This window comes from Pseudozyma hubeiensis (assembly GCF_000403515.1).
Source record: "Pseudozyma hubeiensis SY62 DNA, scaffold: PHS58, whole genome shotgun sequence".
NCBI lineage: Eukaryota > Fungi > Basidiomycota > Ustilaginomycetes > Ustilaginales > Ustilaginaceae > Pseudozyma > Pseudozyma hubeiensis.
This window is the reverse complement of record NW_012133840.1, coordinates 301,798-313,609: the sequence shown is the minus strand read 5'-3', so window position 1 is coordinate 313,609 and position 11,812 is coordinate 301,798. Positions and strand designations below refer to the sequence as shown.

Genomic DNA, 11,812 nt, shown 5'->3' with positions numbered 1-11,812 from the left:
AGGTGGAGAGAATGTTTGTCTGAACTCACTCTTCTTTTCCAACCCATTTCCGTTTTCCGTGCACATTTGGGGAAGGACGCGTCACGTGATGCTACCTCCAGCCATCTCGATCTCGTCGACTCCTCTCTTGACCCGCATCCACCACCGTTCATTCAGTCTCTCTCGCCATTGCCCGCCTTAGGATCCATCGACATCACCACCGTGCAGGTACAGCATCGTTTGAGTTGCTGCCGTCCCACAGCTCCGCGCCCGGCTGGGTCCGAACAAGAAAGGATTGATTGGTGGACTCGACCTCTTTTCAATAGCCAATGCAGTAAACGGCGCAGACTTGCAGGGTGAACTCATCACCTCTGCAGCTCATCTTGGATCAGCACCGAAGGCGGGGCGTAGCTCGTCACACTTGAAGCTTCGAGCCAGCCGACCAGGATGGTCACACGGTCGAAACCGACGGCCGAGGCCTACTCGGCTTCGCACATGTCGGTAGCAGTCCTGGCACTCTTGTCTTCGGCAGGATTCTCTCGATCTTCGTCAGGGGCAGCGGATCTCATGGCTGAGGTCATGCAAAGATACATCCAGCTTATTGGATCCACATGTGTTCAACACTCCAATCACGCTGGACGCACCGTCATCTCACCTCACGATGTTCGCGCCTCTCTCGAGCACATCCTTGGCGGCGACCCCATCGAGGAACTGCTCGACTGGGCTGAGCAAGAAGGTCGACTCCCCGCACCTGAGGATGCTGCACCTCATACCAATGGTGTCAACGGCGCACACGTCGAAGCGACCACGAGCGCATTACCGACAGCGTTGCAGGATCCTATGCGCGGCAAGGACCTTCTTCGCATCCTCAATACCGGCCGCGTTCCACCATCGCCATCGGACGTGAACGAGATTCACTTTCAGCCTCTTCCTGGAGATGTTTTCGAACAAGCAGCAGCAGAAAGCATCATTCGCGAATCGATGACCAAGCAGCTCGTTTGGCCGTCTCGACCCTCTTCACTCAGAGCCAACGGCGAGGCGTCCACACAAGGATCGAGCTCCACAGATGACCTCGATACGCTAACGTTTTCTGACGTCGAAGATGGAGAGGAGAGCGATACATCAGAGAATCAGCATGCAACCAATGGACGTCGGTCACCGTACGCACAGAAGCGCATGCGGACAGATGCACCAGAGTACACGCCGGCTAGACACTTCGGTGGATCCGTCATCGACTATGTGCCCGCGTATCTTCCGACATTTCCTGGAGCACCGTCTCGCACAGAGTCTGCAGAAGGAGCAGCATCAGGATCAGCGACAGAAACATTGCCGGACAGTGGGGAGGCTCCTTCTGGCGTGGATACGCACGACGAGGTCCACGTCAAACTGGAACCTGTCGAGGTCGATCCGGAATACGTGCTGGAAGAGCAACGGCGCAGGGAGCTGGCGCAGAGGAGAGCTGACGAAGCTGCAGCTGCTGCCGCCGCTGCTGCTGCGGCCGAAGCAGCGAAGAATGAAGATACCAACATCGACGAGAGTCAAGCTGCAATCGTCGTACAAAAGACAGCGGAGGAGAGAGCGGCCGAGGCCGAGAAGGCGTTCGAGGCGCTTCAAGCACGCAGAATCTTGCGCGACAGTTGGAGAGAAAGTGTGACGTACGACTCATCGACATTAGCAGCAACCTATCAGAAAGACGAGCTGCGGGAGTTGGAGGAAAATGTAGCGTCCGTACTCGGCGACACATCCATCGCTTCGATTGCTCCAGCAACGTCATCGCTGCGGGCGTTCGCTGCGGAGTATCAAGCTCTGGTGGAGGATCCTGCATCGAGCAGTGCGGCTGGTGTCTACTTGACACCGTCTGGGCCATCACACCAGGATGCAGCGACGAAGCGAAGGAGGCTGGCGCATGCGTTGGCTGATGCTTCGCGATACGCACCCAACGACAGCTTGTATGCGGCCGTGGCAGCCCGACCGTCAGTGATACCTTTCAATCCGGGCCCGAGCTGGCTCGTATCCACGTTGCCGCCGCCTACGCTGTACGAGGACAATGTCGAGGTAGCCAACGCGCTGTCTGCGCCCGTGCTAACCCCGGTCCGACCACAGGGCCGACCAGCGGCTCTCATCCCACCATCCGGTGCCCTCGTTCCGACCCTAGGACATCGTCATCCTTCCCAACTCACCATCGGCGCACGTGTCGTTGCCAGCGCAGAGCTTCTCAAACGCGTCTCGCGTATCGACGATCCCATTCCCATATTGGACGACAAACACGCCGAACGCTTCTTCCACGGTCTTCCAGCCTCACGCGATCTCCTCGGCGGTTCCGGCTCGAGCAGCGATCTCTCCTCCAACATCTCTTCCACACGCAGTAGTGGTGGAGGAGGATCCGGCAGTGGCAACTCGACCCTACGACCTGCGTTGGAAAAGCTCGTCCTGCAGATGCGCGAAAAAGAAGCCGAAATCCTGCCCGAAGAGGACAAGGAGGAACTGCAGAGACGACAGCAAGAATTGCAGTTGCAGTTGCAGGCTGCGCTCGCATCGGAGAACAGCGGAGGAGGCAAAGATTCGACCGTGTTGTCGTCCGGGTTGATTGCGGATAGCTATGCGAGCAGGATCAGGAATGGCAACATTACGATGGTTCATACGTGGGATTGGACGCCGAGGGATCCGTACGATGCCATGATGTTGCCGGGGAAGAAGGTGAGAGCACCGGGGAGGAGAGGCGTGGGGCCGGTGGCGTTGGAAAAGAGGGGCAGGACGGAAAGCGCCAATTCCGAATTGGGAGAGGCGGGAACGAACGGTGCCAATGTATGATGAGCTCTCGCGATCACGACCTTTTGTAACATCACTGTCCATTTCAGGAATATCACGAACATACATGTCGTTCGAACGAGATATACATCACTGTGTTGCCAAGAAGTTCGTCAAGATTGGACCGAAAGGTTGCGAACGACGGACCAGGAGCGGTTGCAAAAGCCACGCAGGTTCCACTCGGAGATCTTCTCCTGCTCGACACCAGAGGCGGTGACACATCGAGCGACTAGAGCCCATTTGCGGTCGGACTCGGGGACAGGCATCTGTACGTGCCACAGCGTCCAAGCCCAGCTCCATGTGCTCGGAGCTGCATTGGATGATGCATCTCGGTTGATCAGCTGTGCCTGCTTCCATTCGACGTCAGGCTCGAGCGAAGTGAGCAGCTCGTCCGTGGTACCATCTCTGTCCGGTACCAGAGCAACATAGACGTGCGTCGCTGGCGATCCATCCTGACCCACAGCATACCCTTTGACCTCCACCACACCGTCCTCTCCCGCTGGGACCACCCGCTCGCCCTGTCCGGGCTGCGTGATCGAGCAACTAGCTTCGAGCCTCTGCAGAGGCTTCTCCTTCTTCAACCTTTCCTTCCTAAACTCAGCATCTTTTCCCGCCTTGTCCGCAAACTCCTTCTCGTCGGCCTGTGCATCCGGAGTAAGCAACTTGTAGTCTTGCCTCATGGGAGGCGAATCATTCTCCGACGTGCTGATCTTGAGCGCGTTCAGCCACTTGACCCACCTCGCACCTACGTGACCGGGTATCACTGCGCGCAACGGTGCTCCATGACGCTGCGTGAGCGGTGTACGGTTGTACTCGTGCGCCAGCAGACAGTGTTGGTTGGGATGCATGGCGGTGACGAATGGGATGGAGGCGGCAAAGTACTCTGTGCGGGTGGGATCGTCTGACTCGCTGCTCTCTTGTGCGCTGAAGAGGTGGAGGTGGAGCGGACGAGCCCATGATTCGGAATCGCGGAGAGATGCATCTGCTGAAGGTTGAAGGATTGATAGTTGAGAGTGGTGGGAGAAAGGATCTGGAATACCGGCAGCGAGCAGAACAGATCGGAGGGAAGCACCACCCCATACGACGTTGGCGATGACAGCGTTCCCCCACTGTATACCTTCTGCTGGCTGGTGAGACGCGGATAATTCGGCTCGTCGGTTACCTGCACATTCGAGGGTAGCGGTCACCTCGACCAGCTCGTAATCCTTCTTCAACGACTCCAGCGGAAGAGACGGTTGCGAGACGTGCAACACTTTCAACGTTTCGTCCTGCTCGACAGAGATGCCGAGCATCCAGCCTGATCCGCCCGAGTTCGGAGCATTTGTAGAGATGACAGAGTCGTGGTTTCGATTGAAGATGAGCTCATTGGGTGTGATGTAGGAGCCAGCCAGCTCTTTAGAGTTTGGCTCGGTATTGAGCGGCTGTCGAGAGAGGATGTCTTGTCAGCACTTGCACCTTGTCAAGCTTGATGGTCGTGCTAGACTCACGCTTTGCTGCCGCACCGTTTGTGCCATCTTTGAGGAGATGGGCTCGAGTGGTGGATTCTTGTCGTTGCCGTATCAAGATGTTGGAGCTTCCGAAGGTGCTGCACAGCTGCAGCGGCGAGGCGAATGATGCAGGAGGCAAGGTGGAGGCTGACTAAGCATGACGAGTTAATTGTATTCACCAATCTCACAACTTCTTGCAAAACGTCGGCGAAATTTCCTTACCTAATACAGGTGATTTGGCGGCTCAAGGTGCGTGGCGGCAGTCGCGCAGCGTTGCAGATCAGGCCACAACTCTCACGCGGGGCTGCACTTTTTGGGTTTCATGTTGTCCTAAGCTGAACGGCGTCCCAAATTTAGCAAACAGCACAGCACAACACGGCATCATGTTGCGTCAGGCTTGCGTGAATTGCAGGCACCAGCGCGTGGTTGAGCACTAATTTCACGCCAAAGTGCTTTCTTCTGGCGAGCAATGCTTTCGACATGTGCTGCTTATTGATTGGATTCACACTTCTCATCTGCACCCTCACCATCTAACCAGCTCCGCAACCATCATATAGAACCATCAGCATTGCATTCAGTAACAGCAGACGAATCACCACCGCCACATCATCATTCGAAGACCAGTAGGCTTGACACTTCAACAGTATATATCTTGCTGGTCTACTCGCACCAATCACCTCTTCGATACCAACAGCATCATCGCATTCCATCATGACGTCCGCAACCTCTTCCAACAGGCCTGACATCGTTGTCGTCGGCGCAGGCATTGTCGGGTCTGCTCTCGCCTACTCGCTCGCCAAGTCCGGCCGCAAAGTAGCCCTGCTCGAACGCGACTTTGACGAACCTGACCGTATCGTCGGAGAGCTGCTTCAACCTGGCGGTGTTCGAGCACTCTCGAGGATGGGCATCGTCGACACCCTCGAAAACATTGATGCTGTACCCGTCGAAGGCTACCACGTGTTCTACGGCCCTCGATCGGTACCCATTCCATACCCACAGGAAAAGTCAGACGAGGCCGGCAGAGGCGTCGTCAGCAAGAGTGGCAAGGTGGAAGGCCGCAGTTTCCACCATGGCAAGTTCGTACAGTCATTACGCAAAAAGGTGCTAGGTCAGCAGAATGTGACGCCGTATGAGGCCACCGTCCGAGATCTACTCAAAGATCGCGAAGGCAAGGTGGTCGGCGTAAGCGCCACATGGAAGAAGGCGCCAGAGGGCGAGGCCGAGGCGTTCGACCTGCGAGCCCCTCTCACCATCGTCGCCGATGGCTGTTTCTCCAAGTTCCGACGCACGCACGGTAGCTCGATCCAGCCCATGGTCCGATCCAACTTCGTCGGTCTCGAGCTGCACGACGCACCCCTGCCAGCACCGCATCACGGCCACGTCGTCCTCTCCAAGCATGGGCCTGTTCTGCTCTACCAGATCGGCACCCACTCCACACGCATTCTCATCGACGTCGCCGGCGAAAAGCTGCCCTCCGTCGCCAAGGGCGATCTGCAAAAGCACGTCAACGAAAACGTCATCCCGCAACTCCCCGAGCAGCTTCGCGAATGCGTCCAGGCCGAGATGGCCAAAGGTCAACGTCTACGCAGCATGCCCAACTCGTTCCTCCCACCAAGTATGCAAGGTCAATCCGACTCGGCAAAGGGTGTCATTGTTGTTGGAGACGCTATGAACATGCGGCACCCGCTCACCGGCGGTGGAATGACCGTAGGTCTCTGGGACGCAGTCCACCTCACCGAAGCACTTGGCGGTTCTCACTGGGCTCCGCTCTCCGGTCCCAACCCCCCACGCGCACCTTTGGACCTCAGTAACTGGTCTTCCATCAGACCAGCCCTTCGTTCATGGCATTGGAGCAGAAAAGGTCTCTCTTCGGTCATCAACATCCTCGCCCAAGCACTGTACAGTTTGTTCGGTGCAGACGATGCCAACCTCGAAGTGCTGAGGGAAGGCTGTTTCAAGTACTTTGAGATGGGTGGAGAATGCGTCAACGGGCCTGTATCCTTGTTGTCTGGGTTGGCGCCGAAACCGATGCTCCTCGTGGGGCATTTCTTCGCCGTAGCGGTGTACAGCATCTACGCGTTGTTCGCCCATCCCAAATTCTACGAGGCGGAGGGCAGGACGAGGAAACCAGGCCTGCTCGAGTGGCCCGGATTGGTGTGGAGGAGCATCATGGTGTTCTACACCGCATGCATCGTCCTGCTCCCCGTGGTGTTTACCGAGATGAAGAGCAACATCCCCAGACTCAACCCAGTGGCATCGACAGGGACGGGTAACGGTGGGAAGTTGAACAAAGGTGGATTGGTGAGGACGGATAACTTTGCTCTCGTCAGCGCGTCCATCTTGATCGTTGCGACAGTCATGGTTTGGGGCAACGCGAGGGATCCAGGAACCGCGAGAAACTTGTCCAACTGGCTGGTGTTTCCCAAAGTAGCCGCCGCTGGAACGTCCTAGTTTCCCCTGCATGCGCGTCTTGTCTCTCATATGTATACCCATCGCATCTCCTTCACGCCTTCTACTCGTTCATGTTTAATCTGATCAATCTTTTTGAAAGACACTTGTCTGTGAAACAATTGCTCTTTGTGGTGAGAAGTTTCCATTCGATGAGGACGAACGACGTCGTGGGGGACCTAGGAAGGATTGACACGAGCCATCTTCTTATCGTGACCTCTTTGACGTGCCTTGTTCCCCGCTTTTTCCTTCTGTTTCGCTGATCGGTCGGTTCCAGAGTTACCTGTACCACGACCTCTCGTCGCCTTGTTCGTCTGCGCACCACCACCCTGGTTCGAGCCACCAGCGTGGCCTCCGCCCCTCCCAGAGCTGGCACCTCCACCACCGCGTCCGCCACCTCTCAAGATCCGACCACCGCGTCCACGATCCGGACCAAACCTTCTCACATCCCCCCTCCCCGCCTCATCATCATCCGCATCCGTCGCATTGCGCGAGTCGCGCTCAGCCATCTGCTCCTCCAGCTCAGACTGCGATGCCGCCGCCAACAGTCGATCCTTCTTCGGATTGCGATCCAACATCACCGCCCACGACTCGATCAGATCATCTCCCCACCCCGTCTGCTCCCTCAACCTCCTCCTCACCTCACTGCGTCTCGTCGCTGCATCGGCAGAGAAACATCCCGATCCATTCTGAACGTAGTACCGCAACAAAAGCCTCTCCCTCTTTCTAGATTCTTCCGCACCTTCATGCCCATCGCTATCTCCATCCTCTCCCGTCGACCGGTGAGGTGCTCTTTCGCGTCCGTCGTTGTCCAGATCCAACTCGTCCTCAACACCCACGGTTCGTTGCCCTTCGGCGAAAGGATTCCACTCTTCTTCGGCTTCGTCGTCGTCGGCGGCTTCGGCACGCGCGAGGATGGCTGCTTTGAGTTCGGGTGCCAGCTCGTCCACGCGACCGCTCCTCGCCAGCTTGGGCTGCACGATGGAAGCGGGGTCGAAGGCAAAGTCGCCAAAGAGGGCTCTGGATTTGACCGGCGAGGGGGCAGCTGCGGAGGAGGACGGCAGCGGTGTTTCTGCAGCTATAGCAGGTGGCGGGGTAGCTTGCTGAGCAGCCACGGCTTGTGGTACGGCCGGTGCGGACGGTGGCATTCGACTCGATGCAGGTGCTTCCGCTTCGCCCTCGTCGCCTTCCAGCAACCTCTGGATGACCATCTCTGCACTTTGCCCAGCAAACGACGGTCGAGAAAGAATGGTCCGAAGACGGTCCATACCGTAGTGCGGCAGAACAGAATCTACGGAAGCCAAGACCTCCTCAGAATCACCTTCACCGCTCCCTGTCTTGGACGCTGAAGAGGTATCAGTGGAAGAAGGTGCAATCTGGGAAGCCATGAACCGCTGCAAAGCATCCCAGGCGGCCCCGGTGAACTTTGGCACCGAAGTAGCCAACGTGTCGATCGATGCGATCGCATCGCTACCGCTGCCTTTCTTGCTCGACACGGCGGAAGCTAGCTCGGATCGCAACGAAGGCCACGAATCGGACGAGGCAGCAAGATCGAGCAGGATGGTCGAATTGAGAAGTGTCGAGAAGCCTCCTTTGTTGAGAAGCTTTTCCGTGTCTGCGAGACTTTCGCGCAGGGCATCCACGAGCTTCGACGAGCCTGTGAGGTAAGATAGCAGAGTAGAGATGAGCTGCAGCAAGTCGACTCGGCATGTGAGCCAGTGAAGCTGCCAAATTTCGACGTCTAGGCTTGCGAGGTCTGGCTCGCTCAGGATGTGGGTTGCATCGTTTGCGAGGCTTTTGGCGAGTTGCGGTAGGGTCTTGTCGTAGATGTCGATGCTTGTTCGAGCCCAAGTCTGGATGAGACTGAGGTTGCCCTTGAGCAGACGTGGTGGACAGACGGCGAGGAAAGCGTTGCTAAGACGAGCGAGGGTGCGAACCGTGGACGAGAATGCGGCGGCATCTTGCTTGGCACCTTCCGAGACGAGGCCGGAAAATTGCAACGAGAGGCCGCCGACGATCTCTTTGACGCTGGTTGCATCCAGCAGACGCTCCAGGATAGAAGCAACCGCCGTCCTCGCTCCCTCTGGTGCGGCCACAGCAAGGTCGACGAGAGATCCTTGGGTGGGAACAAACTTCCTGGCTAGCGAAGGATCACCTCGCTCGATGAGACGTGCAAGGATATCGACATGGCCGCTTGCATTCTGAGTTTCCTTGCTGACAGGTAGTGGGTCTGATGCAGCTTCGATGGCGAGCAGATGGAGCGAAGAGGCAAAGATGCGGGCGACGTCCGGCTTTTGGAGGGTGAAGCGCACGAGATCCGAAGTGGGAAGCTTGGCCAAAGACTGGACGAGTTGCTGACTGTTCTGTCCATCGAATACACCCATCTTCCTTGCTGGCAATGAACAGCAACACTCGTTCTCGTTGCAGTATTGAATGTGTTGCGGGCCGCGTAGGTTTGGGTGGTAGTGCTGTAGAAGAAGGATTCCGGCTGAGTTGGTCGAAAGCAATTCTTCTCAAATCGCCGGCTCGCGTGGAGTGGAGGCCAAAAATCAAGTGCGCAGCAGACATGCCACTTAGAACAACACTTCACACTCGTTTCTAACAGGGCACATTCACTGGGACGAACCTTGTGACATCTTCACTTTACAACTCAGGTTTGGACGAAGGCGTTTGATCATTCAGTGCACGATTCGAATTCCCACATTTCCGCCAATTGATTCGTGAGAGGAAGCAAAGAGAAAAATGTCGATTGCATAAGAGGCAACAAGAACATCGTGTGACATGGCTGCGGGATTCCCGGAGGGTCATTTGAACACAGCACACTGAGTGAGTCGACCAGGCTTCCTTCAAGACAAGGCAACTGTGCAATTCATCATGATCGACCTTTGTCATGTTCGACGACATGACCGGTCATGACGCGAAAGGTTTTTGAAGGGCAAGTGATGGCTGCAATTAGTCCTTCTTGGTCGAAGTGGTACCGGTAGCCTTGGCGAGCTCGTCACTGAGTCGATTGTACTCTTCTTGCTGCTGCTTGGTCTGCTTCTTGAGCGTGTCAATCTCGGTCAAGTACTTCTTCTCGATGTCAGCACCGCTTCCGCTGGTCTTGCCTCCCTTCTTGAGCGCAACCAGCTCCTCCTGAGCGTTGATGAGGTCGAGGATGAGCGAGTAGGTGCGCGAGAGGATGAGACTGAGGAAGAGGGTGAAGCCGGTCAAGTACATGTTGCGCTGGCTGTAGAATTTGCGCGCGGCGTAGTTGGTCTCGGTTCGGACGTCCTGTACGCCGCGGTTGTCTCGGGCCGTCTCGCCTTCGGACATGACCTTGACCATGCGCTGAACGGCATCAACGAAAAGCACTGCGACAAATCTGTTGAACACACCACGACCATATCAGGAGAAATACGCAGAGCGGTCAGTCGGCTGTGTGTCGGCATTGAGGAGATGGCAGGCGATGACTCACATGAAGGTAATCTTGAGACCATACTGAATCTTGGCGACGACTGGGTTGACAGCCAGGAAGTGGAACAACTTGCGTCTCCAGGTGAATGGCAAGGGAACCTGTGGGTTAAGAACAAACGATTTATGTCAGCGCTCTGAAAATGCAGATTGTTGAGTCACTAAGCAACCGCGACGACGTACGATGAGGACCATGAACATGGCCATTTCGAAGCACAAGAGTGCGAATACGATGCTGTAATAGAGCGTCATCTTGAACGTGCAAGGGTCTTGTAGATGCTTGTGATGGATGGAAAAGTCGCGACGACGTTGGAGATGTCAGAAGATAACTGGCGTGGTGGTGAGGTCGAACCAAGTCTAGAAGCTCTGATGCTCCCATGTGACGACCGAAGCGAAGGCTGAGACGTGGAATTCTCAAGTGCACGATGACGATTTGCCGTGCCACAACGCGAGCCACATGTCAATTCTGTGCGTTCGGGCCATCCTGACTGAAAATTACAACACTGAGACGCGCTTTGACACAGCCACTATTCTTAGCCATACTTCCAACAAAGACCATACACGGGCACAGAACAGCATTCGCTAAAACGACTTGTGTACGCTTTGATTCGATTCGAAGTGAGCTGTGAAGATGAAGCGCATGTCATACATCAAGAGAGATACAAGTCTACGAGGTCTTGCTCTTGACAAACTCGTTAAATTCAGAAGAATAGTCGTCGTGCCATCGCGACAAGGCGGGTCGGTCTTGGATGACATCGTTGACGTTCCATTCCATACGCGCCAAGTCGATCTCGCGCTTGGTCTCGTTGTCGGGACACAGGATGTAGAACGATCCAGCCTTGATTCGTTCCACCATGAACTCGACCGTCTGCTCAGGCGTCCAGGCGCCATCCGGCTTTGGCTTGCCATCTTTGGCGCCCGTCAACCCGGTGTGCACCCAACCAGGGATCAGCAGTTTGACGTCGACCTTGCTCGCCTTGTCCTCGCGGAGCTCGTGTGCCAAACACTCGGTATACACTTTGACTGCTGCTTTCGAGATGTTGTAAGCAGGACCTGTGCCAGGTGGCGTGGTGATGCCTTGCTTTGATCCGGTGTTGATGATGAGAGCGTCCTCGCCATGCTTTTTCAGGTCAGGAAGAAACGCTTGGCAGCTGCATTTGGCCGTTGCATTGAGGCAAGAACAAGGAAGACGAAAAGTCAGTCAGGGAACACATCGATCAGAAGGCTCGTTGATAGGCCAAGCTCGTTGAGATGCAACTCACACATTGACGACACCGTGAAAGTTGGTGCTGAGGATGCGATCCCAGCCGTCCGATGTGGAAGCCTTCGTTGGTCCGCCAACACCCGCGTTCGCCATCAGCATGGTCAGCTTGGCGTCGGGGAACTTTTCGAACACGCTCCTGCGAAAGAGGTTGACGCTCGTCTGGTCCGTCACGTCCAGCAAGCCGAGGTACGTGTCACCCTTGCTAGAGAGCGTCTTGGTCGCCGACTGCAGGCTCGATTCGCTCTGGTCGCCAATGGCCACCTTCATGCCCTTCGACAGGTAGAAAGCCGCGGCGGCCAGACCGATACCGCTGGCGCCGCCACTGATGACGGCCAAGTTGCCAGCCTTGATTGCAGGGAGGGAGGCCATGATG

At 56.2% G+C, this 11,812-nt stretch overlaps 6 protein-coding genes across 6 annotated transcripts; 2 read left to right on the top strand and 4 right to left on the bottom strand.

Moving 5' to 3' along the window:
* Window positions 1-426: 426 nt before the first annotated feature.
* PHSY_006234 (hypothetical protein) lies at window positions 427-2,790 on the top strand (the record flags this gene model as incomplete). Its single annotated transcript, XM_012336837.1, has 1 exon — window positions 427-2,790. The coding sequence occupies one exon, from the start codon at window positions 427-429 to the stop codon at window positions 2,788-2,790; it is 2,364 nt and encodes a 787-aa protein (XP_012192227.1).
* A 110-nt stretch (window positions 2,791-2,900) lies between these two features.
* PHSY_006233 (hypothetical protein) lies at window positions 2,901-4,301 on the bottom strand (the record flags this gene model as incomplete). Its single annotated transcript, XM_012336836.1, has 2 exons — window positions 2,901-4,208; window positions 4,275-4,301. 2 exons carry the CDS (start codon window positions 4,299-4,301, stop codon window positions 2,901-2,903), a joined length of 1,335 nt encoding a protein of 444 aa, XP_012192226.1.
* A 684-nt stretch (window positions 4,302-4,985) lies between these two features.
* PHSY_006232 (hypothetical protein) lies at window positions 4,986-6,725 on the top strand (the record flags this gene model as incomplete). Its single annotated transcript, XM_012336835.1, has 1 exon — window positions 4,986-6,725. One exon carries the CDS (start codon window positions 4,986-4,988, stop codon window positions 6,723-6,725), a length of 1,740 nt encoding a protein of 579 aa, XP_012192225.1.
* Window positions 6,726-6,901: 176 nt separating this feature from the next.
* Window positions 6,902-9,106, bottom strand: PHSY_006231 (hypothetical protein; the record flags this gene model as incomplete). Its single annotated transcript, XM_012336834.1, has 1 exon — window positions 6,902-9,106. One exon carries the CDS (start codon window positions 9,104-9,106, stop codon window positions 6,902-6,904), a length of 2,205 nt encoding a protein of 734 aa, XP_012192224.1.
* Window positions 9,107-9,674: 568 nt separating this feature from the next.
* Window positions 9,675-10,427, bottom strand: PHSY_006230 (endoplasmic reticulum protein; the record flags this gene model as incomplete). The annotated part of the gene is made up of 3 exons (XM_012336833.1): window positions 9,675-10,086; window positions 10,180-10,277; window positions 10,359-10,427. 3 exons carry the CDS (start codon window positions 10,425-10,427, stop codon window positions 9,675-9,677), a joined length of 579 nt encoding a protein of 192 aa, XP_012192223.1.
* Window positions 10,428-10,842: 415 nt separating this feature from the next.
* PHSY_006229 (hypothetical protein) lies at window positions 10,843-11,808 on the bottom strand (the record flags this gene model as incomplete). The annotated part of the gene is made up of 2 exons (XM_012336832.1): window positions 10,843-11,326; window positions 11,438-11,808. 2 exons carry the CDS (start codon window positions 11,806-11,808, stop codon window positions 10,843-10,845), a joined length of 855 nt encoding a protein of 284 aa, XP_012192222.1.
* Window positions 11,809-11,812: the final 4 nt, after the last annotated feature.